Below are 26,531 nucleotides of genomic sequence, written 5' to 3' on the forward strand. Positions count from 1 at the left end.
TCGGTGGTTTACTGTGTTGTGGAAGCGATGTATGGAATGGACAGACTAGCACAATTTGTTATGATTTTGTGATGTTGACGATGTTTCTATTCAAAATGCTGTATAACTGAATGCTGATGAGTTTGTAAATGAAATTTACAAAATTATTTTAAAACTGCAAATCAAAATAATAGCCAGGCCAAAGGATCGTTGGTACCACGGACACTTGAAATCGTCTACATGCCAACCGCAATCACTGACCAAGCACACAAAAGTATGCAACCAATTAAGAAAAAACCTTTCCGCGTCATGTAGGACGGATACTCGTCCGGGTTGGCAGGAAAGTAATAAAAACTGTAACGAATCACCCGCTCCACTTCGACGACGAGCGACCGACAATGACATGAACATAATTCCCCATCTATGCCGGGCGAACTAACTCCGGTACCGCTGGCTACAGTTTTCCTGGAAGCACCAGGTGACAATTGCCGTGACAAAGTCCACACACCCGTAGTGGCACCGAGCGCCCGCGGACCCGAAGTGCGAAGTTTACTATCATGAAAATTTGATTAGGATTCAAAGGAGCAAGTTTTGCTCCCCGTTCCCGGCCATACTCTTGTCCGGAGAAGACCGTCCACTTTCCAAAGCCAATCATTCGGAGATCGTCCAAAGGCGGAAAGTGACGCAGCCGTTTATTTCGGAGCAGCGGAGCTTAACGCGGAGCTACGGTACTTCTTCTGTGCGGTCCGTGCAGCGTCGTCTCCGCGTACGACTAATGTGCTTTGGATTGAATTTTCTGCTCATGATTTGGGTTATTTAATAAAACATTTCCGGTCGCTGCGGCGCACGAGGACTTCCTACCAAACAGCAGGATGATGTGTGGCAAAGTTGCTATTCCGTTTACTTTTTCTTATCCGTTGCAAAAGTAATCACCGACGCACGTGACGGTGACTTTCGTGATTTGGAGTTTACGATTTGTTGCAAACTCCTGCACCGGGCGTGTACCGGCAGCAAGTGTTAGATTACACGTTTATCAAACATTATTCATCGTTTTGGGTGCTGACGCCGTCTACCTGAAATCCTGCTGTAACCGAAATGCAATTTTCATCACCACAGCGACGGGCCAACCGACGGAAGCGGAAAATGCCTCGGAAGAAAATTTCGGTGTCACCCTGATGCACTTGCTTGATGCAGTGCCGCATGCAAACGCTGTCACATGGCCTCGTTCTGGTCCTGCACTTGAACCGAGCAAGATTTCCAATAAAAGTCTCCTTCAACGTCTTGGTAGCGAACTTGAAGTGGCATTCGTCGCCAGCAAGAACACACGTGAAACTTCCGTTTCCGGAGGGGGAACCGGGGCCTTTTTCCAGTGCCACCAGTCACTCTACGTTGTCTGCACACTGTGTCCTGGGCGGAGATGGAACCATGTTCGTCGGTCGTAAATGTTTTACCGGGTAGCTAGAGGCGACACTATCTCTTTTAGCCCTTCCCTTATCAGTCAGTTCGGAGGATTTAATTTGTGTTTCTGGCCGAGGAATGTATTCGTTTCGCTCTTGGTGAAGTTTGGCAAAGTTTTCGACGATTATTTGACCACGCAGAGCGGAAGACAAACGATGCAATACGTTGAGTCACCAAGTTCCTCCGCCAGCAGAAGGTAAATATTTTTGTAGTGCTCCATTTTTCATATTTGAAAACAACACGCCGCGATAGGCAGTGATAGCGGCAAAGTATATTTGAAAATGTTAAGCCAACCAATTATTGTCCCACTATTGCGATGCGAAACAGTTCAGCACCGTAACAAAGTTGAAACATTCATTAAAAGGTTTATGATCATCATTCAAATTCCACCCACCATAACGACCCTGAAATCGGGTGGGCTTCCCCTCGAACTGGTCGGTGTTTTGCGGTGTAATTAAAATGAAGCACCTTTGGCAACGGGTGCAAAGTTGTTGCTACCGTACCCGGCAGTGGTTGTTGTTGCAGGTCATCGAGCAAAAATGAACCGTGAAGCCTTTTCAACAAGCAAAACATTCCGAACGCCCCAAGCCAATCACGTTCACCGACCAGCCCAACGTTAACCGGGGTGTCTCATTGGGGGCCTGCGTTTACACTGCTTCCGTTGAATAAACACGCAATCAATTTCACTCGACCGCGTTGGCAAAATATCATTTTTCAATTTACATCTCCCATTCTGTGTCCCGGGCCCCAAGTTCCGGGCGGCCATCCATCTTGCGCCTTCGTTTAAGAAGGTTACTTCAAATCGCTTATACCCGCTGGCGGCCAACTTTAAGCTACGTGCCTTGCCCGGTGTCTCAAAAGTTTGACGAATGACAGTCGGCTCAGAGGCCGCGTGTGATGTGCCTCGATGTGTGTGTGTGTGCCGTGAATTATGTTCGTGAAAGCGTGCCCGATCTCGATAGCGATGGATCATAAAAGTGCCACCGACGGCTGTGACATCTTTTCAGCAAACACTCACCTTGCTCTCGCCCCTTTGGGCGAAAGCATCCGACGAACGATAACCGCCTTGGGACCCACACAAGAAAAAAAACGACTTCATAGACCTCACATCGTGTCTCCGTTGCGGGTGACTGTAGAAAGAACGGCCCATCATCCCGAGGGGTTCCCCGGACAGAGTGACAAGATAAAAATAAAAATCTAATCCTACGCTGAGCCGCGCACCCGTTCAAGTGGGGTGGATCCCAGGACACCAGTTTACAGGGCCACGACCGCCGCCGGCTTTTGCCATCGATTATTGTTGAGTCACACGCGGGCACGGCACGAAGAACAAAAACGAAATCCGTTCGCCGTGACGTGAAAGCGTGAAATGACAAATTTGCCTCACACGCAAGCGCGCAGAAAACGCGCTGACTTCTGAAGGGTTCCGAGCACTTCGAAAGCAGAGGCAGCCGATAACTTTCGCCAATTTTATGGACACAAAGACGGGCACAAAGAACAATGGGTGCTGGTCTTTTCTGGGCCCGTTCTCGGGCGTGACCCAAAAGCGACGACCTTAGCCAGGGGCGGAGATGATTTGCTGGCGTAATACGAAATTAATTAGCTAAGACGATGGACGGTGGGACGGGAGGGACCCAGACCAGTGCATTGCCGGGCGCAAGTACATTAATCGTAACACGTGGCCAGTGGGTTCGGGGGTGAAATGTAAATTGCACGATAATGGAGGCCAGACTGAGCAGATAATGGTTTTGTCGTTCGACAAATCCTCGACAGCATAAGACAAGAAACAAATACCAAAAAAAAACGGAACAAGTGGAACTTAAGGACATACAAACGAGAAAACAACAAGCTAACAAGAATCCACCAAGTGTGTGGTGATGCGGATGAATGTGTGTGTGTGTTTCGTGTGGTGTTTTGTTGGAGCGATCAACGATTAACAATACAATCAACATTGCATTATCGAAACGGAACGTGCATAGCCATAGGCACAGATTGGTTCCCCTTAAGGCGCGAGTGGTGAAGTGTTGGTGAGTGAGTTCTATGGTGGGAATTCCGTCCATGGATTGACAGGTACCGAAACGGGGGTCTATATGTGTGAGTTGAATGGGTTGAAATTTGATGTCCATTGTTTCTTCTCTCGAAAGCCTTCCTCCCCTCGGGGGTGGATATCTAGTATTTTGTGGTCCGTCAAGCTGAATCGCAGGACTCCAATTTGTACGTGCCCACGTCGGTCGGTCATTTCTTAAATCGTCCATTTTGTTCGGAACATCGGTTTCTTCGGTCAGGATCTTTCGGGATGGATTGCGGGACCACCGGAAGAGGGTTAGGCTTGGAAGTGGGACCGGTTGACAATTACCTGCTTGTGCTGGTACCACAGCTTCGGCAGAAAGATCAGCCCCAGCGTCACGGTGTTGGTGAGCTGCGAGCGGACGAACAGGGCCAAGAACAGGGTAGACGGATTGAACTCCTCCAAGTACCAGAAGCGAAGAATGTAGAACGTGGATGAGACGAGAAACTCGATCAGTATCGAGGCCACCAGAAACTGGCGCTCCTGTGAAATCGAAGGCAAAATTAGGATCGCAGCCCAGCCTCGCGGCCTCGGAGAGCGAACTCACCCGAAACTGGGTGTTGGCGTTCCGGCTGGCGATGGCCAGCTGTAGTCCGAAGCCGAGTATCAGCAGCTCGCCGGCCTGGGTGACGTAGTCCCAGCGGAGCGGGCGGCACATGTTCGAGGCCACCTGCTCGGCGTCGGGCGGTGCCTGCGGTTGGTCCATCTGCCACACCAGCTCGCTGTACTGCAGGAAATCGAGGCTGGTCGCGGTGAACGCGGCCAGATAGCACAGGACCGCCACGATCATTGCGCACAGGTAGCGCAGCAGATCGAGATCTCTCACAACCCATCGATGAGCTTTACGGGTGCGGAACTCCACCAGGTGACGGTACAGCTTCAGCACGATCGCACCGTAGCAGATGATGAAGCCCAGCTCGCGGCACCACGGCTCCAGCAGGCACCGCACGTTCGACGCCTGCAGGAAGTGCAGTGCAACCTGGAAGTGATCAGACGAAGATGGTAAGATGGAAGCCCGCTGCTCGCTGGTGACGCAAGCGGAAATGGAATGGACATTTCGCGGTGACGCGGATACATTAAAAGAACCTTCAGCGCCATAAATCACACTGAGTGGGCCTTTGGAGAAAAAGTATCTCCCACTATCACTCTCTTTGCGCTTTTGCTCCTTTGCGAAACGGGTGGCCCAATAAATTCGCTTGGTCGCGCCCGAGTGGTCCGTTTTGCATTTCCCGCGACACGTCCTAATCACCCTGGTGGCGGTGGTGCTTGGTGGTTCGTTACGGTTTCGATTCCCTTTCCTTCGACAGACTTCGACGAACGGTTCCGGAGCCGTGGCGCAAAGTGGCGGCGGCGACCGGAATCGTTTGCGTTCATCACTGTCAGCGCATCGTTATGGCTGCCCCGACATCAGCAACATCATTATCGGAGGGCCGTTCGGTCGCCGTCACACGTCGACTTGGGCGCGAAGCTGAAGTGCACTTTTTCCACGAGCATGGCCATCGTCGACGGAAAGGTGCCGACACTTTTTGGTGTGAAAACCTGAAACCCAAACACATTTCACCCCCAACGAGCTGTTTGGGACAGCGTTCAATGATTTGGCGCTGATGATGCCGAGTCCCGTTCGGAAGTCACTCCAATTTTGGAGATGGGTCCTCGAAGGTCTTGCATCCAGCGCGAAAGTTAGTAAGTGATACCAGGTACCAACATGGAGCCCCTGGCCTGGCTTGTGGTGGAAAGTTACGAACGTAAACATCAAGAGCGATATTTTCGGTTGTCCTTTGCGGTTGTCAGCATTCCTTTTGGAGGCATCCAACCCGATTTACGCCACAGATTGTAACTCTCTCTCTCTCTCACGGACACACACACATCGTGATGTGAGGTACCGAAAATAACCCCGTCTGTAAAAAGACTCGTCGAGGTCAAAACGATTCGTTAGTACATTATTTATTGACCGTGGCCTGAAGCTGGAAGCGGCTAAAACTCGACAAAAGAAGCACCAGGACCGGGTGCCGGGAATATCGATATTTTTCTATGTACTACGCGCTGGCCATTTTGAAATGGTTCCAACACACACGTATCGGCTGTCGGCCGCCGCCAGTAATGACAAACCGTTCGAATTATGTACCGCGGCGTTCGCCCGTTTTCGGGACGCTTTCGGTTGAAGTAAAAGTGATGACTTTTCAAAAATTTCGATAACGTCCGCCATGACGCATCCATCACGGGCCGAACGTGTGTGTGTGTGTGTGTGTGTGTGGGACCGCTTGTCGCCGGAGAAATGGATGGGCATCGATCGGAGCCATTTTATGACGGAAATCAAGCGCAACCACCGCAATCGGCTCCGGCACCGGGCTGCGGCGAAAGGATAATGAAAACGAAAGGGATAAGATTATGGCTCAACTGCCAGGCAGCGGGCTGGGGGCACTCGTATCATATTTCTGCCAGGCCGCAGTCGGCACGTGGCATCAATTTCTCGGCGGTGGGTAACGAGTGCCCGTTGCGATGATTGCGAGTTGCGTGTCACAATTTCGCAAATTGCTTCGCCACTCGTCGTCCGAACGCCGGCCGGGATGGAATTTATGGCCGGCGATTCCGAAGGATATACAAATGATCCACCGCTTCCTTCTTTCACAACAGGCAAAACATTGCCCTGCCATCGGTACGGAAGACCAATTCTGTCTCACTAGCGCTCGAGGGAATGTTATCTTCATCAACATTATCTTCTACTTAGATTAAATCAATCACACGGACATGCCTCACTGGCGAGAAATAATGTTGCAGTGGCGCAAGGTGCAACTGCACCGCCAACCGTCCAATAACTGAGCGCAGTGAAACGGTAAATTGTGTGGAAACCGAAACCGGCTCGGTAGTGAGCTCAAGTTTGATTAGTTTTTGGTCTAACGAATCGTTTGGTTAATTACGGCGTCAAAAACACATTCCCACCGCACGGACGCGCCATTCGATCGATCGATCTGCTAATTGATTTAACCTGTCAATATTGGCCCTGGCAATCGTTAAATTGTACCATTCAATTATGGTTTGTGGTGCACGGACACACACACACGCGTTGGTCCGTAGCGTGTGATGTTTTCATTTAAAGTGAGTCATTGCAGCGACCGGGGCGTGCGAAGTCCGGTGGGAGTGTCCTGGGGTGCGAACAGTTGCATATTGCGATTCGCAGCTCGGACTGTTAGGGTTTAATCACTCCTGGTACCGTGGACAGTGGATCGTTATGCAAATTAAGGCACTAGTTGGCTATGAGACACTGCGAAAAAGGTCCTAGCGATAAACAGCTTAGCGGTGCCTGGGTTTTGATTCATTCAAAACAAGACTTGGCTTTAAAAGTTGTTTACAAAGTTCAATTTAACACAATTGGTCCACCGAAAAGTCAACACGACACATGGATGTGGCATTAAACCGATTCCGTATCCATTCCGGTCACCCGGAAGGGGCCGGACAAACTGCAAATGATCATTTTCTAGACCACCGAAACCACGGGTGGCTACCGTGGTGATCCGGTAAATTGGAACGCTAATTAATTTTTGTATGCCACAAAGCGGTAGCAGTACCACTACGTTACAGTATGTCCGTTCAGCTGACCCATCTATCCGGGGGTTGTATCATAACCAGACTTCCGGAATCCGGACCGGGGCAAAAAATCTCGAATGTGCTGAATTATGAAACTTCTCATTAGCCATTCAACCACAGATCCGAACCACCCGGCGAGCCCGAACATTATTCTGTGGTGTGTTCCGTTGCGGTGCCGTTCAGCTGGCCGAGCCGGCCAGAATTGGCCAAAAACTACTTCTGGCGGAGCGAGGAACAAAAATGTCAAAGCGAGCTCCGGAGCAACGGAACCCCGACGTGCTGCAAGTTTAATGATAAATGGAAACTTTTGATTAAAACCGGTGATAGAAGTGGATAACGGGTGTCGTGGTGTTGTAGCGACCATAAGAGAGCGACCCTGGCTGCCGGACAAAAAAATGGGGCCAAGAGCACCACCACCTAGGCGAAGGAGTTATTTTATGGTTCGCCCGCTCCGTTCCGGCTTTGTTTCGGGGTATTTTCGGGAGGTTAATTTTCTTCCTGCACTCCCGACGATCCGAAAATTGAAAGTTTTTTCCGCTTACGCTGTTCCGTAGGTCCTTCTGGCAGGGTTTGTCATATTTCGAAAAAAAATATTCCACAGCTGATGAAGCATAACGTGCTCCGGGCGTGTTCCTGTTGCGCCCGAGTCCGATCGACCGGGGGCTTTGTTTCCGACCTCGATGCCGGCGTTTCCGGCGAGCAACCGGAAAGAGATTGAATTTTTGATGATGTTTCACTTTGGTGTGGCCGCTGCTTAAAGCTACAGCGCACCCGCGCAGATCCCGGGGAAACTGGGATCAGGTTAAATCTTTCCCCGTGCCAAATTGTGGGGTGCGGGCGGATATGGGGCGTTCCGCTCGAAAGGCCCGGCCCGGTGGGGTGTCGAGGTTTAAATTAATTTCTTCGGCGGTTCCGTACCGTTGCTCCGCTATCGACGACAGCTTTCCAGCTCCGTTCGCTTGCTGGGCTTTATTTCATTTTGCAGCTAATTTGATTTTCCTTTTTCGCGATCTGAATTATTGAGCACCGGATTGTTGCTATTTTTAATTGTCGAGGCCACGGGCTGGTGGCCGGAACATAATTGTAGCCATAACTTCGCGCGGGCTCGGCAGAAAACCAAAATTGATCGATCATTTCTCTTTGGCCCGTTGGCCACGGTTTAAATATTCACTCAACCCTCGGTTCTTCGTACGTTTCAGGTGGTTCTTACTTACCGCTAAATATAGTAGTAAAATGCCGAATAAAATTGTCTCTAAAATGGTCCACATCCCGGTGGCAATGGTCTGCAAATGGGAACGCGAAGCAAAACGTGGTGTTAGTACCGGAACCGGCACCGGTGGACGGTGGGAGGCCACTTACCTTGCACTTCCGTTGGCGGAACACAATTAACGCTAACACTAAACAACAAAGCATGCAAGCTCCTAAGATGGCGCCGATCGTCGCCTTCATCAGCGTTTCGGTGCTAAAGTCCTCGTCCGGGCTGCTGCAGCTGCCAGCCGAGTCACACTCGCAAGCACTCGGACACGGAATACAGCTGAAGGGAGGGAGATGCGCAGCAAGGTTAATGGTCGCTGCTCGCCGGTGGTCAACCTCACCGTACCTAAAGTTCGTAACGTTGCCATCGTTCTTCTCGGACGAGAAACCCTGTATCGATTCGTTGGGAATGTAGTAGCCAGGCCGGCAGACGCACGTGTACTTCCCGCGCGGTTTCGAGGCGTCCAGCTCCGACAGCAGGCAGAAGGTGGACTCGCGATCGCAGACATGGCGCCGGCCAAAGATTGCCTCCAGCGCGTCGTTGCACTGGTCCACATCGGCCGCAATGAACGCCGACGCTACAATTCTGTGGAGAGTTTGGAGAGAAGGACATCAGATCGGTCGGCCAGCGGGCCAAGTCCTGCAAAGACCTAGGCCAAGCAAGCAATGTGCACGAAAATAGCTTCACACACCTTGCGGGTACCCAAGTGAAAAACCTACGCCCGAACCGCCTGCGGGGCTGTCGGGACCATCCGGGAAGGAAAAGAAAACTTTGCTCACCACTATCGCCCACAGTCCACAGGCCGGCCAGTCCGGTTCCGGCGAAGCGCAAAGTGAGCTCAAATGTTAACCACAAAAGACCACGCCCGGAGGGCGACCCCCGGTGGATAAATATTTATCCTCATTCTCTTGTAAAGGGACGTAAACGGGACCGGGACTGCTGCTGTCGTCCCCGGGTCTCGAGATCCGTCGTTCCTTCCGAGACTTTTTGTTCGTTTTCCTACTAGAAGTTTGATCAAATGGAATCGTTTTTCATCCGCTGGCCGGCAAGGCATGTGACGTCTAACGCAGATGGGCGTAGCAAAGTTATTGCCGTGCGGCCTAAGGGCAAACGAACGCTCCTTTAACACGGCTCGGGAGGCCGCGCGTGGTCGACGCGGATGGAAATAAAACTCAGCATTTTATGTTGCTCTTTGGAACGCGGCCCTTGGATAGTGATTTAGCCGAAATTAAAGCTCAAACACTGCTCAAACTTGTTGTCTTGTTTGATAAATCTTCGCAACCGTCAGCCACCGGTGGCCGTATCCTGATCACCTGGCCGGCGGAGAACGCCGAGAACCTTTCACAAACGTGTTGGGCGAAGTAGAACGGCTCCAAAGCTTAACTTTTCTTCAATCAAGATAATGTCACCCGGAACGAACTCGAGTGTCACGCTCGGGGCTGTACGCTTCCTGCTTGCGAATCGGGACAAATCTGTGTCCGGCAGGCCTGGGCCTTGGCAGGGCTGTGGGCCCCGGGTCGCACACCCAAGGCCGGAAACCGGCCGGGACGGGAAATGGATCGTTGATTTGATTCTCTCCGAGCGGCTCCGAGTGTTCCAGTTTGACGTGCACGAACGCGCGCTCGCGCTCGGGACAGTAATGATGAAATAATGTTAATTAACTTCTCGGAACCACTTGCGAGACCGTTGACCGAGGGACCCAGCTTCACCCAGGACGTGGAGTGGTAGTGGTTCAAAATGGACGCTTTGGAAGGTCAACTTAAGCAAGTGCTCAAGAGATCCTTTCGTAGAGTAGGAGCAGCGAAACTGATGAGGAAAATAAACAGCTTTTGATCCGCTGCCAGGGGACGGCATCCACGCCTCACCAGTTAGCGTGACCCACGGGCTGCGGCCTACGGGAACCGGGCGTGTAAGCATCCCCGATTAGCCGAAGATGAACAACACCATTTGGGGCCGCAGAGTCGACGTGGGGAACTCATTTTCTGATGAATAATTACGTCGGCCAGTTTTCCTAGAGGGACGACAATTCGGAGAAAAATAATTACACGCGCCCCGTGCAGCGTGGCGTGGCTCCGGACGCAGGAGTCGGCCGGACTTCGGGAACTTTTCGAGCTGATCACGAAACGTGCGTAAATACGCTCTTCCAAGAAAGCGAACGCAAACGGAGTGGATAAACAGATTTACGTCCCGTGTGTCACGACGCCCCGGTGGCGTTCGGGATGCACAAGTAATTAGCACTACGTAAACATCTTTTCGACTTTGGCACTTACTTGAAGCCCTGCGACTCCACCGTCACACTGTACGGCCACAGCCACCGGCCGTACAGGGGGCCACAGTCGCGGAACGGTGCGCCCCAGAACTGGGCCCCATTGCTCTGGTTCCAGGCGACGCCCAGCTCACGCCAGTACGTCGACAGGAAGTTGCGGCTCTCGGACAGGTTCACGTGCGCACTGTCGATCTGATCGCGGAACTGAACGACGGCCAGCGGGAGCTTCGGCGAAGCGATTCCAACCGCCAGCAGCAGTCCGTCGTCCTGCTTCAGGACACTGGCGGCCAGCTCGTTGGCTTTTTCGCGCGCCAACGCAAACTTCCGGTCGTCGCGGACGGGCTCGATCTTGCGCGTGGCCAGGTAGTCGGCGAACGATTTGGCCGCCCCGATCGTGATGTCCGAGACGTCGTAGAACGGATCGGGCGGCACCTCGTCGAGAGCCCGCTGCTCGCAGGGTGGAAGCGTTGGAGGGACGAGGGTACTCGAGCTGGCGGCAGCCGGCGGGTGGTGGCGTTGCTGGTTCGGTTGCTGATCCGCCTGCAGTTCCTGGTCCGGTGGCTGCAGCTGCTCGAGCGTTTGGCCGGTGGGAACGTTCAGAAGGATGCCGAGCATGACCAGCAACAGCCAGGGACAGCGGAGGCCACGTGGCCATGATGGCCACGGTGGGAAGCGTGATGATCGGGGCAGCTGATCAAGGGCCGGGTGACGGTGGTGATGGTTGCGATGGCAACGATGATCCATCACCGGTGTTTCTTGTGCTGGATATGGTGACCGATAGTTGTGATGAGCATCTGCGGGGCGAGACCAAACAGTTCTAGAGTCAGTACTACTGTACGAGCTTAACAAACTCTCACAACCCGGCTCCCGCAACATCAGATTCCAATTTATGAATTCCATCGCTGAAGTGAGAATCTGGAAGGGCTGGACAATACGCCCTCACAGCTTTTATGACCTCATCATTACGCTGCCCTATGAGATGCTCAGGGTTTCTACTAAATCTCGTTCAGTCATTCGATAACTTTCCAATACGGAAAGACAGGATTTTTCTAACCATTCGATTTTGTTGCTGTTTTTTGACGTCCTTGACGTGGCTCGGCTTCAAGGCTTGTACGAGCACGTTTAAATTTAGCAACCAATCTTTCTACGGTACTAATTGAAGGCAAATAGTCCTTACATACTTTAAACATTCGTTCATAAATTTCCTTTGCTTTTAAACCTTTCAAAAATATAAATTCAATCACTGCATGCTATTTGATTTTTTAGATGCTAACCATGGCGGGTAATCTGTTTAAGTGAGCCAACATTGGACTCTAAATGAAAGTAGTCTGGTTTGGTTCAAAACTTGTGGCCCACAATCTTTTTCTCACCATGGAACATCATTCGCCATGTTTATCGCTACAGCTTACGCGGCGATACTCTACAAGGGATGGAAAACCAAGTTCCGGTTCCTTGCGGTCGGTGGTCAGTATCGGCTGTGAAGGCAAATGGTCTCCAGCAGCAGGGGGTCCGATAATCATCGAACAGTCAGCCGCAACGGCCGCGCTCGAATACGGTTGGCAAGTTCGTTGCGTGACTCGAAATCGATAGGCTGTACCGGCCGTAAAACCGGTTGACAGAACAGCGAGGGCAATCTTACGAACGAGGTAAGTTCTACTGTGTAGGGTGAGTTCCCGTGGTCGGCTAATCGTCTGTAACACGTTCCTTGCACTACAAGACCAGAACTCTCGCCCGAATGTAAGTCCACAGTGGTGCTGCTGGCACAACCGAAACCGGAACGCTTCATTTCTATTACGCCTGGCTTGAGCTAGTAAAGGACCAAGGATTAGTCCCTAGCACCGTTCGGTTCCGCCCGGGCCGGAGGCCGAGTGGAAAATTCGGCCGTGAATCAAGCTTAATGACTTACATCTACAAGTCGATACGCGCGGAACTCATGAAAGATTTATGCTCCCGCCGTTCGTATCGACGACAGACGGTGGCTTTACATCTTCCGTCGTGTGTAGGACCCGACCTCGTGCGGTTGGGTGTTAAGAAGTTCGAACATGAAATTAATTATTACACGCTGCCAGGGGCGGTCGAAGCGTTTAGCTAAATAGCGTTAAAACCGCTCGTTATGCCAACACCCGGAACTTGGGGAAAGGGACTGCTTGGAAACAACCAGGCTCGATCCCGCCGACCCAATGTTCGATTCGCCGAATTTGAATTTCAATTATTTGCGCATATTTTTACGACCCCTCATAATCGAAGGCTGTTTGCTGACTTTCGAGCCCGCCCAGGCACACCCTCGATTATCTTGTCAGCCCGAAAGCCTCACTCACAACTTCAAAGGCTTTCTGAAGAGCGCTGTTCAAGAGCCCTGAGCGAACCGGCCGGCGGTGGGAAAACTATTGCCCCGCAGTCCCGCCTCTGCCGTTCGTTGCTTCTGTTTGAAGAGGGTTCCGTGGGCGAAACTATGCACACAATTTGCGGGGTCCACGTTCAGCGCACCCCGAACCTGAAGGTCACCCTCGCACCGGGTTGCTGGGGCCCGGTTCTAACGAACCGGTAGAAGTAAATACATCCTAATCATACCCCATGTTGACGGGCTTGTCATTTGTCATCCCTTATTTGAGGCTGCTCCCTGAGTGCCAGGTGCCGAGCCCAGCGTCTCGTGTTGCTCGTGCTCGGGCGTGCGGTGAAAATTTCTGTCACCGACGGGCCCAGTGTGGCGCCCACAGAGCGGCCGGTCGGATGAGGTTTTTTCTTGTAAGCCAATTTCTCGCCCGAGCCCGACAAAATTAGAGGACTCCACAGTGAAGAGCTCGCCGACGGGGTCCGCTGCCACGTGTCATGTTCAATTGCACGGACCTACCTTGCGGGTCTGAGATCCTGCAAAGCTTCCAATGTGGAAAACAGGCTTGGGAGCTCCGTTTGGGAGCTCCGTGGGCTCCTGGGCGTTTCACAATATTGCCCGTGGGCCGATTATGCATAAGGGCCTATCCCGAAAACTGGATCTGGGTTCGAGGTGGGCGCGAGGGTTGCTCTCTGCTTGTCACAAAATGGGGTCACACGAAAAAAGGTCATTCCGAAAGACGAATTTCTTCGTCCCGGGTTGGTGGCCCCCCTTCCGTATTCGAATTCTCCGTTCCGTGACAGCGAGCGGTTTGAAAATGTTCTGTCTTTTTTCCCAGCCTGCCGGGTCCTTTAATCGAGTTAGGTGGAAAAACTTGAAATGAGATGAATCGTGCCTGACACCATGACAGCGAACGAGCTGGAAACGGAACTGGTGCCCCTTTCGAACGGGACGGCACTGCTGTTTGCTGGGCGCGGAATGGGGTTTGTAAGACAATTTCGCTTTAAAAACTTCATTCCGGAAAGCTGATAAGCGTCACATACCCACATGTGGTGGTTCAATGACAGGGGCGAACCAATTTAAGGCTTATTGAAGAGCGCAACCTGGGTTGAAAAACCTGCAGATATCAGTCAGTCAATCCTACAAGTCCTAGTCCATTCGCAAGCCATCGATTGTTGGATGTTAAAGACTGTGCTGTTACAGGATAAGCTCGTCGATTACTGTTTACTGGTTACTCGCCCATTGACTGGAAAACAATAATGGCAGAAAAAACAGGTTCGCCATTTTAAAGAAAGAAAAGTTTAATGAAAATCCAAGAATGATAAGAGCTTGAGAACTTGATATATGAGATCATCGATCAAGGAAATTCTCTTTTCAATAAATCAAGTTCCACGATCGGTGGAGTTGTTGATTTTTTATAGAATTCATTTGCCGCAGGCATCACTGCCTCCAAATGTCAACACAATTTGTGTCGGCCATTCTTTCGGGGTAACAGGAATCCAATTTTTCACAATTTCACGCATACAACCTAGGATTTCGCCGAAGAACTAACGAGCTTATTAGGGAGGGGAGCCGTTTTGCCGGTGCTTTTTGTCGATATTTTCGGAACGCGGTTAGCTTAGAGCGCCCATCCTGACAGCGCCCGGTGCTGTTTGTTCGGTTATTTCGAACTAACGAACTCTGGGAACCAGGACCGGCGGCCAGGGTTGGAGTGTAAAGTGTAATGGTTCCGATCCGCAAGTAACAACGCCAACGCGCGTTGCTAGCGAAGCAATCATGGTCAAGTGGGCCCTGAGCCGTGCTACTCCTCGCCGTGGAAAATGCAGCCTCCAGCCTGTGTGTGTGTGTGTTGGTGTGTGTGGCGGTCCCCAGGAGACCGTAACCCGGAGAGTGGGAATAAATTACACTTACTTTTCGCGTGGGCTTCGCAAATTGTTTTCACACGTTTCCCTTGTAAACGAGCCACCGCCGGCACCTGGCCACCTGCCTTGCCTTGCCCCGTCCTTGACTTTATCCTACTGCCACTCATTATGACGCTTGTTTTTCCGCAGTTTTCTTGCTGCTGGTTCATCGTTTCATTTTCGCGCCATTGTGTCCCAGTCCTGGGAAAAGTGAGTTCCGTCTGGCACGATTGCGCTGGGCCCAAGAAGCATCTCGGTTACAGCATGGCTGAGGCATGTTGATGCTGCGTGAAGTGGCGTTACGGCGTCTGGCCCCGGCGTCTTCGTTTACAGGATCACACGGTTCACGGTTTGGGGTCTGCAACTCGTTCTCCACTGGGCGATCAAACAAAGGCAAACCGGTGGCGGTGGTCCTAATTAAAAGCAAAAGTTTCCAAGAGGTGCTCTTTCAAAATATCTCAAGTATTTGAATGTTTTAATTGCTTTTATAATGTGATTTCTGCACTACTGCACGCGCTGCTGCTCTGCGGATCTCTGCTGCAGTCCGCTGAGCATGAATCTGCCGCTTGCCGCCGTATCAGGTGGACTATTCGTCTCGGAGTCACTTTCGTCCTTTTTGTCCCCCGCCACGGCATGACGGGACCATCAGTTGTTGTTATGTGCACGACGAGCACGGGCAGCATTATGTTTCGTTCAAACAGAACTCGTTTGTTCTGTTTGAATGTAAGATGAACCGGTTTTTGATGGGCCAAGGCCATGTTGAGCTCACTACATCCGGGGCATAGCAAGTGCTCACAAAAATTACAGACCAAATTACAGAGCATACCTTTTAGCTTTACTTAAAAGGAGTGCATTTAGCATAATTTCAACGGTCAAAGTCAACATAGAAAGCAATTTGACATACTTCCAACTCCACACATGCAACCGAGCAATGCAAAGGGATGCTTTATGCTTTGTTCACATCGTAATATGTAGCATGAGCTGCCCTTGAAGCACTTCATAAAAAGGCACCCCGCCCCAGGCTGGAATGTAGTGGCCGTGTTTGTGTGTTGTGCACAAGGGAAACTATAAAACGTTTTGTGTTAATTACGCCACACTATCGTAATCATCGGCATTTGCATGCTCATCATGTTTTTAGCTTCGCTTTCAGTTTTGCCCGTGGCGCAAGGACCACGGCATTCTGAAGCACCACCGAGTCGTACCGAGCATCGGACGGTGCAATGCAGCAATCCAAATGGCAGAATAGTGCTCGAAACTGAAATGAGTGCTCAAAATTTTATCACTTTAATTAGTGCTTCCGGCCCTCCGGCTGGCCTTGGCTTGCTGGCCCACTTGATGCTCGGTCTCTCCTCTCGACCAGAGAGCGCGACCGTATCCCGGATCCAAGGGGCGACAAAAACTTACCCGACCTCGCATTGAAGCTGGGCCACTGGAGCACCGCCCAGGGGGATACCGTTTCTGCCCATCCTCTATCGTTGTTGTTTATCGAAACAATCTGCCGGGCCAACTATCTCCGTTGCCCGTTCTCTCTAACTATCTCCGAAGCCCGTTATGCTGTTTGACCGTAGACGTGGACCGAACAAACTTGTTCGCAAAACCTACACTTTCCTTTAAATATTGTTTACAAAATGCATGTCCATTTGCAGTCAGTTAGCGATGAATGAAAATAAAACTGAATCGAGTTTTCGAACCGCGAGGGCCACGGGGCGGTTTCACTTTCTGCATCACTCACTGGCCGCCACCCGGATTATCGTGTCCGGGCAAATCCGGGAATGAATAAAACATCTCGTCGGGACGTTCTGCTTCCCATTGTGTGCCCCATCCGGGGGTTCGGGATCGTACGCCCCGGCCCATTCTTGGGCGGCGACGGGGCGCAATAAACGCAAAATCTAGGACATCGATTGGGTGGATCCTGTCATGCTGTCACGTGGCCGCGGAGATGGAATTGCAACCACCGAATGGCATCATGGCCAAAACGAATCGCCCACCAAGACCGAAGGATGTGCCGTGGGAGTTTGTGCTTCCTTTTTTTCGTGTTTTTATAACAAACCAAACCCGGACGGCGGCAATCGGGTGCGCCTTCCTACCATCGATACATCGTGATGTTGCCAGGCCGTGGAACGTTTCAACGTTGGAGCGTTTACTGTGCTTCCGGTTTGACCACGTCGCAAAAGGACGTCCAGTATGGGACGCTGCACTTAAAAAACGAGTAACCGTCAATCATTGTCCAGTCGGCGAGTTGGCTGACGGTTCGGGTTGAGATTAAGACCACCACAATGGAATGGCAATATTCGTTCTGGAGCACGACATTTTTCAGCGTTTGACGTTTGGCAAGATTGTCGGTTTGCTTGTCCACCCTTTCGCGGCATCGGTTAACGATACCATCAAGTGCTTGTCGTGGAACCCTTTCCATTGCGCCTCAAGTTTTCACTACAAAGTGTGATAGTTGCAAGCCTCACACAAAGCAGCAACGGCAACACTAGTGCAATACTACGTAATCATCGTGGGACACGAGAATCATCAACCCACGTAGTGTAATTCTACAATATCGACGTGTTTCTGGTCAAGTCAGAGCAGCAGCCAAGAGAGAGAGAGGACGCAAGACTGAAGCAAATAAATAAAATCCCCCAGAAGGTTTTTTTGCTTTCGAACACTGCGCTGGTCGCCCGTAGACAACAATAAAAATGTGCTCCTTATTGTTTCGGTTGTAAATAATCAAAATAAAAAAGCGGATTTTCTCCGAAAGCAAAAGAAAAACCAAATCCAGGGCACCATCCCACGTCAACGTGCGGCTGAGAATCCCGTCAAATGGCGCCCGACCGCACCGATTTCGGCCATCGTTTCGGTCCGCTGGGAGTCCGCTCCACTGGATCCCGATCGAAATCCACACCTGGCATGGGGAAACATTAACGATGAGGTGCCGCACACACACACACACGCCGCGGCCACCTTAATCGTGATGAATAAAATGTTTGAAAGGATTCCGGACCCGAGGATCGTCCCGTTGACAGCCCGGGATGATTCGGACGGACGGCTTCGGGTCGGGGGGGTGTGGCTTTCGGGCGCCCCGTGCCAAACGGCAATAAAATGGGATGAAAATGAAATAAAAATCCGATAAAAAAGACGACCGGCTGGCCCCCGGCGGAGGAGGGTACCTTCAAAATCCTAATCCTTTTTTGGGGCCCATTTCTTTCTATATATTGCGCGGCGCACTGCCGCACTCCTCACTGGCAATCCTTTTTCTTGCCCTGGCCTTTTGGCTCTTGAGACGAACCCTCGTACTCTCGAGAGACCGTGCGCGCAGGAAATTTGGGCCCCGGAAACGGATACTCGTCGTCCCGGGACGAGGACGGGACCATAATTTGCTGGCAAATATACCATAAAACATTACTTCCGGGGGGGAGGAGGGTACCGGCAGCCGGTCGACTTGGAACGGCTAGGCCGGAAAACTGATGAAACGTCAGAAAACATTATCGTTCCGGCATGCAGAGGAGTTTTCTCGAGGCTCGCGTCTGGGCTCGCTTTTATTGGGACTTTTGGGTCGCGCCAGTGAGAAGTTATCGGCACGTGGCTTGTCCGGAAGTATTGTATCCAATATTCGGAAGCAGAAGCAGATCACCGAAAGACAACCGGTGATCCATAAAGCACCGTTCATCCGTGGGTCCGTGTTTATTTTACAAAACACACGCGCTCACGCGGACGCAGCGCGTTGAACGAAACGAGAGCTCGACCCATTTCTCACCGGCCCAACCAGAAACACCGCGATGAAATCTTAAGTCTGGAAAATTATCCACCCTCGGGAGACCGTTTTGCAGCCGCCCGGACGCGGCCCGTGTACACGTGCCGTGTGTCGTTTGTTATTTTTGATTTTTCTTTCATCGAACCGGAGCGTGGAAGAGCATTCCGAGAAAAACCTACCATCTGCGAGTGTGTGTGTGTGTGTGGGGGCATTATTATGCTGAAACAAACGGAAAACAGAATTGTAAAACGGTGTTTGTGGTGCCAGCGCTGGGGCAGGAGAGTAACACACAATGGCTAAGCGTCATGGTTCCTTCTGCTTGGTTTTTGCTCTCCACTCCGATGGCTGACGTTGGCAGCATGCGCGATTTTATGCAAACGCATGAAATTTCACTCAGGGCTGCACCTTTGAGGGGCGAACCGACGGCGGAATGGCTCGGAACTCGCTTCCGACGTTCACCGAGCGTCAGCGGGCGAAATCTTCAACAAATAAAATCAATCACCCAGCGTATGGATGGGAAGCAAAAAAGCGATGGAAAATTTGTCAGCTGCCGCAGGGAGAGTTGTATGTGGGCGCGACCGTTGCGCCGGTTCCTGTGATTCATCAAAGAAGGCCATAGGAGATCGTCACGTCGTAAACTTTCCGCTGTCCCGACAGCGATGGGAGATGATGAATAAATTTCCTAACCCAAGACGAAAATCCCGGGCATAGTAATTCTATCAGCGTAAAAGCTGTGGCCTCGCGGGCCATACCCTTGGGCTGACGATGGGTCGTACGATGAGTTGTATGTTGTAACCGAATTCCCGGTACGCTCGGAGCGTTTCTCCGGAAACTTCTTGCGGTTAAGCCCGCGTGCGACCGACCCAAACCGGATCCAATGAAAGATCCACATTTAATAAACCAGTTCGTCATGTTGCCGAGTGGATTCAATTAGAAATTTATTTTAAGGTGGTCGCTCCTTGTAGTCCTTTTCGGTGAACCAATCCTTAACATTAATAAATCAGCAGCATCCAGCATACTGGACGGTTGTCCTCAAGCAAATGCCATAAAATGCGGGAAGCAAATACCAAGAGCCCTGTCTGCCTTCAGTCCTGATGTTGTGCATTAAAGCATAAGCCTAGAACCGAAACAATGCACGCTTCCGACAACGAGGCTGCAAACGACACCCCAAGCCAAACAGGTGGAAAGGATGATAACCTCCTCGGAGCCATGGGTGAATTCTCGGAGCGCACAGACAGACTAGAATGCCCTCGGTCGCAACGGTGCAGGTGCTGCTGCAGCACACTGCTTACATTAATTACAACTTCTAATCTTTCACGGTAGACGTCACATGTTATGTGCCCGTATGTACCAAGCAAACAACTTCTGAAGGTTGTGCCAACATTTGATAAATTGTTATCCCCCGCCAGCTGACGGCCTTTTTGGCAAAGGCGAGCCAGATGATGGGTGAGTTCAGCAGAAGTTTTGGGGCCGCCCAGGACATGAGTCACAGGGTTTTATGTCTTTTTATACCGTTCATCGTGGCTAACTACTTCCGTAAAGATGCAATAAAGGCGACGCTACCCGCCCAGCATAACAACGAGAAGAAGCGGCCAGATCGATGCCGTCGGTGACACCGACGATACTGTCCGTTCGAACAGCACAGAATAGCCTGCAGAGAGGTCAGCACTCGTGCTCGCCGAGCACGGACGACCGAAGGCACGCTTTAATTTATTGGATTTTATGTAAATTAACTCAACCGAAGGACCGTAATGCGATTCGGCGGCGGACAGCGGTACGGTGACAAATGGCCGGCGACAGCTCGCTCGAAGAAAGAAGGGGACTCGGGACACAAAATCAATTTGTGAAATTTCTCAACAAACACAGCGCGACAATTGAACGCCCTCGTCCCGAAACGCCGCATAAATCGATGGGTTCTAGGCGCTGGCGTAGCGAATTTATGCACATCCACCGAAACGTTAACTACTTCGCCAGCGAAAAATGCGAAGTCCTTTCGTCCTTTTCACCGACCTGACCGACCAGACGCGTGGTGTCCACTTGCTTGTTTTCGAAAGCCCGCACTGAAATCAACATTTATCCTAGCGCGTCCTTTTTTTATATTTGCGTTCTACATTCAACTTGCAAATCCTGCGCCGCGACGACCGGGCCGGGCCGTGTCGAATGTTGAACAATCATCCCTCGCGCTGGCGGAGCTTTACTGTACAACAAAATCCAACTTCTTGTGCACGGGCCCGGACTCGGGCTCGACAATTCGTCCCACATTAGGGCTCGAGACTCGCTCGTAATCTGCACTTCTTGCCGGGGTCGGAGGCGCCCAGCAGCAGCATAAATCCGTCGCGGATTCATTCATATTCATAAGCGCATATCCGAAGCAGCGGGTTGCCGATCGTACGGGTTGCGCCCGCCGACATTATCATTTTTCAGTCGCGAGAATAAGAAAACGGAGCTGAAAAACGGAAACCTTCCTAATTCCATTCTTCTGTGGCTCAAAAGTAAGCTCTCTGGTGGGGTTTCCTTGGCGACAGTGCCCAGGCAGGATGCATGTTTTGGGGACGCGAATAATGAATTATGGGTAGCGGAAAATCTCCGCCTGGCCGTGGCCGTGGCCGTGCGTGGTGCGTGTGTGTTTGCGGGTGACACACAGGAGGTGATGTCTGTCTTGAAAATATATATTCATCGTGAGAAAAGTTGAACCATGCGGAGTGCCGAATTTTCTTTCTTTATTTGCATTTTAATAGCCCCCCAAAAGTAAGGAGTAAAAGTTTAAAAGTATTTCCATGAATATGAATCCGTTTGCCATCGACTCGGAACTCGGAACGGAGCGCGACATTTCGAAAGTAATGAAATTCATTCCAACACGTGGTGTCGAGTTCCCGGGAATGTCTTTAATCCACACACAGACACACACACTTAAGCTTTGTGACGTCAGAGCAGCGGAAACGGAAATAAACACGTCCGCGCACGTCTGGTATGTACGGTAAGGGCCACTAAATTGTTGCTGCATACCTGGGCTGCCGGGCCCGAAAAATGTGTGCGCGCTTTGCGGAAGAAATTCGGACCTTTTATCGCCAACCCGGCGTACCCCCGGTGTTTGCGTACTTCATTTGAAACATTTCTTTTACGGTGCTTCCATTTGTTCCGGCGCAACATAAAACTCGAAGAATCGTGCGCCAGGAGCTTGGCTTTTCGTGAACAGTGTGCAAAAGCAAGCAGCAGTGGCGAGCATGAAAAATTATCCATTTCATTATCAGGCTCCGCTCGGTTGGAGCAGTGAAATGGATCCGTGCTCCGTGCGGCACGTGTGTGTCTTGCTCCTGCAAAAAGGTTTGCGACCCCAAAACCCGACCCGTCCCGGTTTTTTCTCTCGCTGCTTCGGTGAAGCTTTACGCGAATGATATGCTAACGCCGACCGGGCGTGATGGGTAAGTTTTCGGATAAATCAAAAGCAAAAGCCGAGCTTCGGCGCTTCGGAATGTCGGAGGGCTTGTGGCTCCCGCTGCTCGACCCTATTTCCACGTTAATGTTGTTTATTTTACTTTCCCCCATGAATGTGCACCAATTTACGGGCTCTATTTCCATGCATTCGGCTAATCCTCACCAAAGCGCCATAAAAATCCAGCGAACTAGCGGCGAACTAGTCTCGCCGCGGACACGGAGTGCCGGAAATAGAAGGACGAAACAGGAAGGACCATCCGCGAACCGGCACCGTCACGGCGGACTCACTTTCGCGCCACGGTGCTTTACGATCCAACATTATCCGAGGTTTACGAGCCAGCGTTGCCTTTGGTTTGGCACCAAATCTTCCACGGCACCAACACGGAGCCCAATGAGTCCCCGGGTGTCGCGCGGTTGCATACGAGTTGGGTGTCTGAATAGCTGCAGGCCGATCATAATAAAAATAATTCCATTTGTTTACACCAAAGTACCTCCAGACAGCCACAGTTCGAGCCGCGACGCGGCCACGTCGTGCGTAAACCGTTACCGTTATGATTCATTAAAAGCAATTTCCGGACCGCGGTGGTAGCGGTGGCGGCGTCGGCGACGCTTGCCTTGAGACGTCCGTTTGCAAGCCATTCGACCGTTTGCCAAAGTAAACATAACCTCGGCCGGGAAAATGAACGTTACGGGCAATGGAAATGAAATGGAAGACATTTCGCGCTTAACGATTGCCATCGGGATGATTTTTACGGAGTACTCCGGCGGCCTCGGAGCCCAGGAATTAATGCGATCGTTTCGGTAATCTATCAAGTGTTTGTATATGATGCACTCGTACATTTTCATAAATAAAAACATATTTCCTCGCAGTTGGCCCACACAAAAGAATCCCAGTGGTTTGAAAATTGTTTTTTTTGCTGATTTTAATTATTTATTTGCTGTAATTATATCCGGTCACTGTTTGTAATGAAAGTCTGTCCTTTTCAATCATCATTAAATAAAAAATAAACATAACGTTTAAGCAAACTTGGCATGATCGTTTAGTGTTTGTTTCCACTTCCGATTTGATGCCCAAATGATTCATAATATTATTCAATGCGCTGATAGACAGCAGCATACCCGACAAGTAACCCTTCTAAGTGACTGTTATTCAATTATTTTGACGTTTGTTGAAGGCGTCTCATCTCTAATTGGCCACCTCCCTACGAGTGCATCATATCTAACGACTTAAAAACACTTGGAAAATTCTATCCCGTTTTTCGATTGCTTTATTTTTACACACGGAATCGGCTGCACTCTCGGCGTTGAAGTGCGATTCCTTCAGCGAGTTTGGTCAATAAATAAAATCTCTTAATCTTGTTGCGACCGACGTCAGGCGAACGTACAAAAAATGTGTGGAAATTCTTTTGCAGTATCTCCGCCCCGTCGGTGTCCGCCGGTAGGGTCAGAACTGGGCAGTGCTGGGCCACTTGTTGAACCGGCCGGATCGTTAGTCGCCGGCCACTGAGCGCCACTAGACCACTGTCCAGTGTTGCTCGCCCGCGCGCGTCGTTACCGGAATTTGATTTATTTTCGTACAGGGTGGCCAAAGCCAATGGTTTACGGTTCCGCCCGCCGTCTGGGCACTCGTCGCGCCGGAGCACGCGCCACCCTGCTGCTGCTGCTGTTTATTTTATTAGCGAACCAATCACGTCTCCGGCCAGGGCGGTGGACGAGTGTTTCAAATTCACCCGCTCCACTTTGAGAAGGGCCGTTTTTGCTCCTTCATCTTTCGATTCGACGTCTTCACTCGATTCTGACACCCACCGTGGCACGGGCGCAGAAATAAATCCTGCCCCCCGTGCCCGGCCCGGTGGCCGGATGTATCGTTACGGTTTAGCACTTGACCGATTTTCCATTCGACGACGGTGATGATGCGGCCTCACTGTTTTAGTCTTTTTTTTCGCTCTTTTCGCTGTGCCATCCTCGACCGGGTTTTTGCACCGCTGCGCTTCTCGACACGTCGCACTTCAAATGATCTGGCTCGGGACCTCTTTTTTTGGGGGGCCGCAGATGCAACTTCCCCGCTTAGCTGATTGTCGTCACGTACGGGTAAACTGTTTACCGGAACTTCGGTTGGTTAGAGCTCTATCAAATTGCTCATGGCACTGCCTTGAAGCAGTTGAAGCGATGGTTTCGAATAGTTTCGAAAGTGATTCTTTGGCTCAGAGTGCCCGTGAATGGGTCGGATGGGGAACATTGCATAGCAAAAAAGTTCTAAACTTTGGTTTTCAGATAAATCATCGGATACTTAGCGAAAGCGAAGTAATGAACTATTTCAAGCGAACTAAATGGCTACAGCTTGTGCTAATTATTTAGAGAATTTTCGAAACTTTATAAGCATTGAAGTCCGTGTAGGAACTCCTCATTCAACATTCCAAAGTAAAATATGTTATTGATGTTAAACTCTCTCAGCAACTTCGAATCACGCAAGGATGATGTTTCGTGAGTCTTCCGTGCGCACCACTAAAACCTATCAGAAGTTATCTTGCCGTATGTTTGACTATCACGCAAAGTAGAAATCAATGCTAATGAATGATTTCACTCCAATTCTTGGTGCGCATAAAACGAGACAGTAACAACTTTTGCTATCGCGGTGCCCCGTAAATTGGCCCGAGGGTTGTTACGCTCACACCCTCCGAATGGGGCGCGTCGTTAGCGTCAGTGATAGTGGCACATTTGCACAGTCAATGCTACGATAATGGGCGCTGTCAGTGTACATTTTGAATACGACACGACGCGAGCACACCAGAACGGACCCAGCCAGCGAGAACGTCGCTATGAATTGCATGAAATTCTCAGTCCTTTTTCTTTGCATACGTGCCCGGTGCTCCAACGCAGGGCGCAGCGAGGCGAAGCATAAAGCTTCCTGCCCGACGTGAGATGCTTCCACGATTATCCTCGGTGCGTTGTCTGTCTCGGTACAATATACATACGTACAGTGGATGGCGAAATTAACCTTAGTTCAAGAACACAAAAGATTTTTGGAAATACGAGGATGAAAAACTTGCTTTAGTCATTAAAAAATCAATCAAAAACATTAAATAAGATGTGTAAATGTTAGTTTTGGTGTATTTAGGGATGATTGATACAAGAGAAAAATTTTGGTCAAACATATTTGGAACAAGCCAAATTTCTCTTCGGCGAAAATAACCTTAGTATCCGCAATACATACCATTCCGCCCAGGCAGTGTAGCCAAACACCCTGGTTTTGTTATGTGGCCTTTTCTGCAGTCCTTATGTATTGTTTTGGTATAGATTGGTCCGATTAATTTGGCTAATTCTATTAAATTGAGTGGGATCTTTACGCATACTCTGAAGCTCATGAATAACCACATGTTTTCAGTGGTTGGCCGGTCTGGACAAAGATGGTTATACCCCAAAACTTTGATATTATCATCCACGAGATACTACATGACTAGTTCTGGCTTGTGGATTGCCGCACTATCCTCTGGTGCGGGGAAATCTTCACCTATAAGACTTGTTCCTTCTTGAATGATTTTTCTTTCGTCTATTTATGACCAACTTTCGAGTCAGCATGACCAGGAAAGGTCAACAACTTGTAAGTTTCATGTAAATAATGCATCCGTGGAACATAATACCGTTGTAATTTGTTTCCTAATTGATGATTCAGGTCCTTATAGCAGAAAGTTTCAACTCCTTATAATGAGAGGTGAATCATACCTAAGATTCATCACTCCAAAACAGCTTTTCTCACAATAAACGAGGTTTCAAAGCATGCAGATAGTAAAATACTGTTCTTTTTTCGTATTGGCCATCGTTAGGTGCGGAATTTTGTTGAAAAGAATGCCAGATTTGTCTACATGCTATAGGCTACGTCGAATGATATGCACGGAATCGAGTTGTATACATTATGATTTTCGTTTTTGGCCAATATTTTAGGCGGATCAGGCGGCGGATGTAGATGGTTTGTGGAGAAGATATTCAGTATACGTTTATTAACTCGTTTTGGTGTTGATTTCTTGCGGCCACAAACTTTAATATGATGAATACGACCTTCATTTTCATACAGCTTGATTATTGCTGCCGATTGCTTGCTCGCTTTAGTCGAAAATTCGTGCAATATCCCTATTATTTTAACCACTAATAGTCAAATTAAAAACTAATTTACGATATTAATTGGTTAACTTGGAATATTTAGAGGTTTCTACCATATTTCAAACTGAGAAACAGCATAATGTCTTGTGAATTCTTCACCATGCGTTTCTCAGCTTTAATTCTGCATTTTGAATATCAAACATGTAAAATATCATGTTGTTATTGCTCGTAAATTTAAAAAAATGTAAACTAGTTGCTTTATTACCGAGTAAAACGAAGGAAATTGGTGTGAAAAATAAAAATTTCAAGCTTCCAAAAGAAACTAAGGTTAATTTCGCCGTGGTCAAATTGACCTATGACCACAAATGGCCGCACCAATCTACTAGATTACATCTAAATGTCATTTTATCGCCCACAT

General features: G+C 50.0%; 1 protein-coding gene across 1 annotated transcript in view; it reads right to left on the reverse strand.

The window, feature by feature from the left end:
- Positions 1–26,531, reverse strand: part of LOC128271109 (probable G-protein coupled receptor 158) — a 79,050-nt gene that overhangs the window by 7,171 nt on the left and 45,348 nt on the right. Inside the window, exons 2-7 of the mRNA XM_053008546.1 lie at positions 10,613–11,402; positions 8,688–8,927; positions 8,447–8,621; positions 8,302–8,370; positions 4,050–4,481; positions 3,791–3,985 (exon numbers count right to left, since the gene is read on the reverse strand). Of these exons, the coding sequence (XP_052864506.1) occupies positions 3,791–3,985; positions 4,050–4,481; positions 8,302–8,370; positions 8,447–8,621; positions 8,688–8,927; positions 10,613–11,402 (1,901 nt within the window). The remainder of the gene's footprint in view (positions 1–3,790; positions 3,986–4,049; positions 4,482–8,301; positions 8,371–8,446; positions 8,622–8,687; positions 8,928–10,612; positions 11,403–26,531) is intronic.

This window comes from Anopheles cruzii, chromosome 3 (assembly GCF_943734635.1).
Source record: "Anopheles cruzii chromosome 3, idAnoCruzAS_RS32_06, whole genome shotgun sequence".
Lineage (NCBI taxonomy): Eukaryota > Metazoa > Arthropoda > Insecta > Diptera > Culicidae > Anopheles > Anopheles cruzii.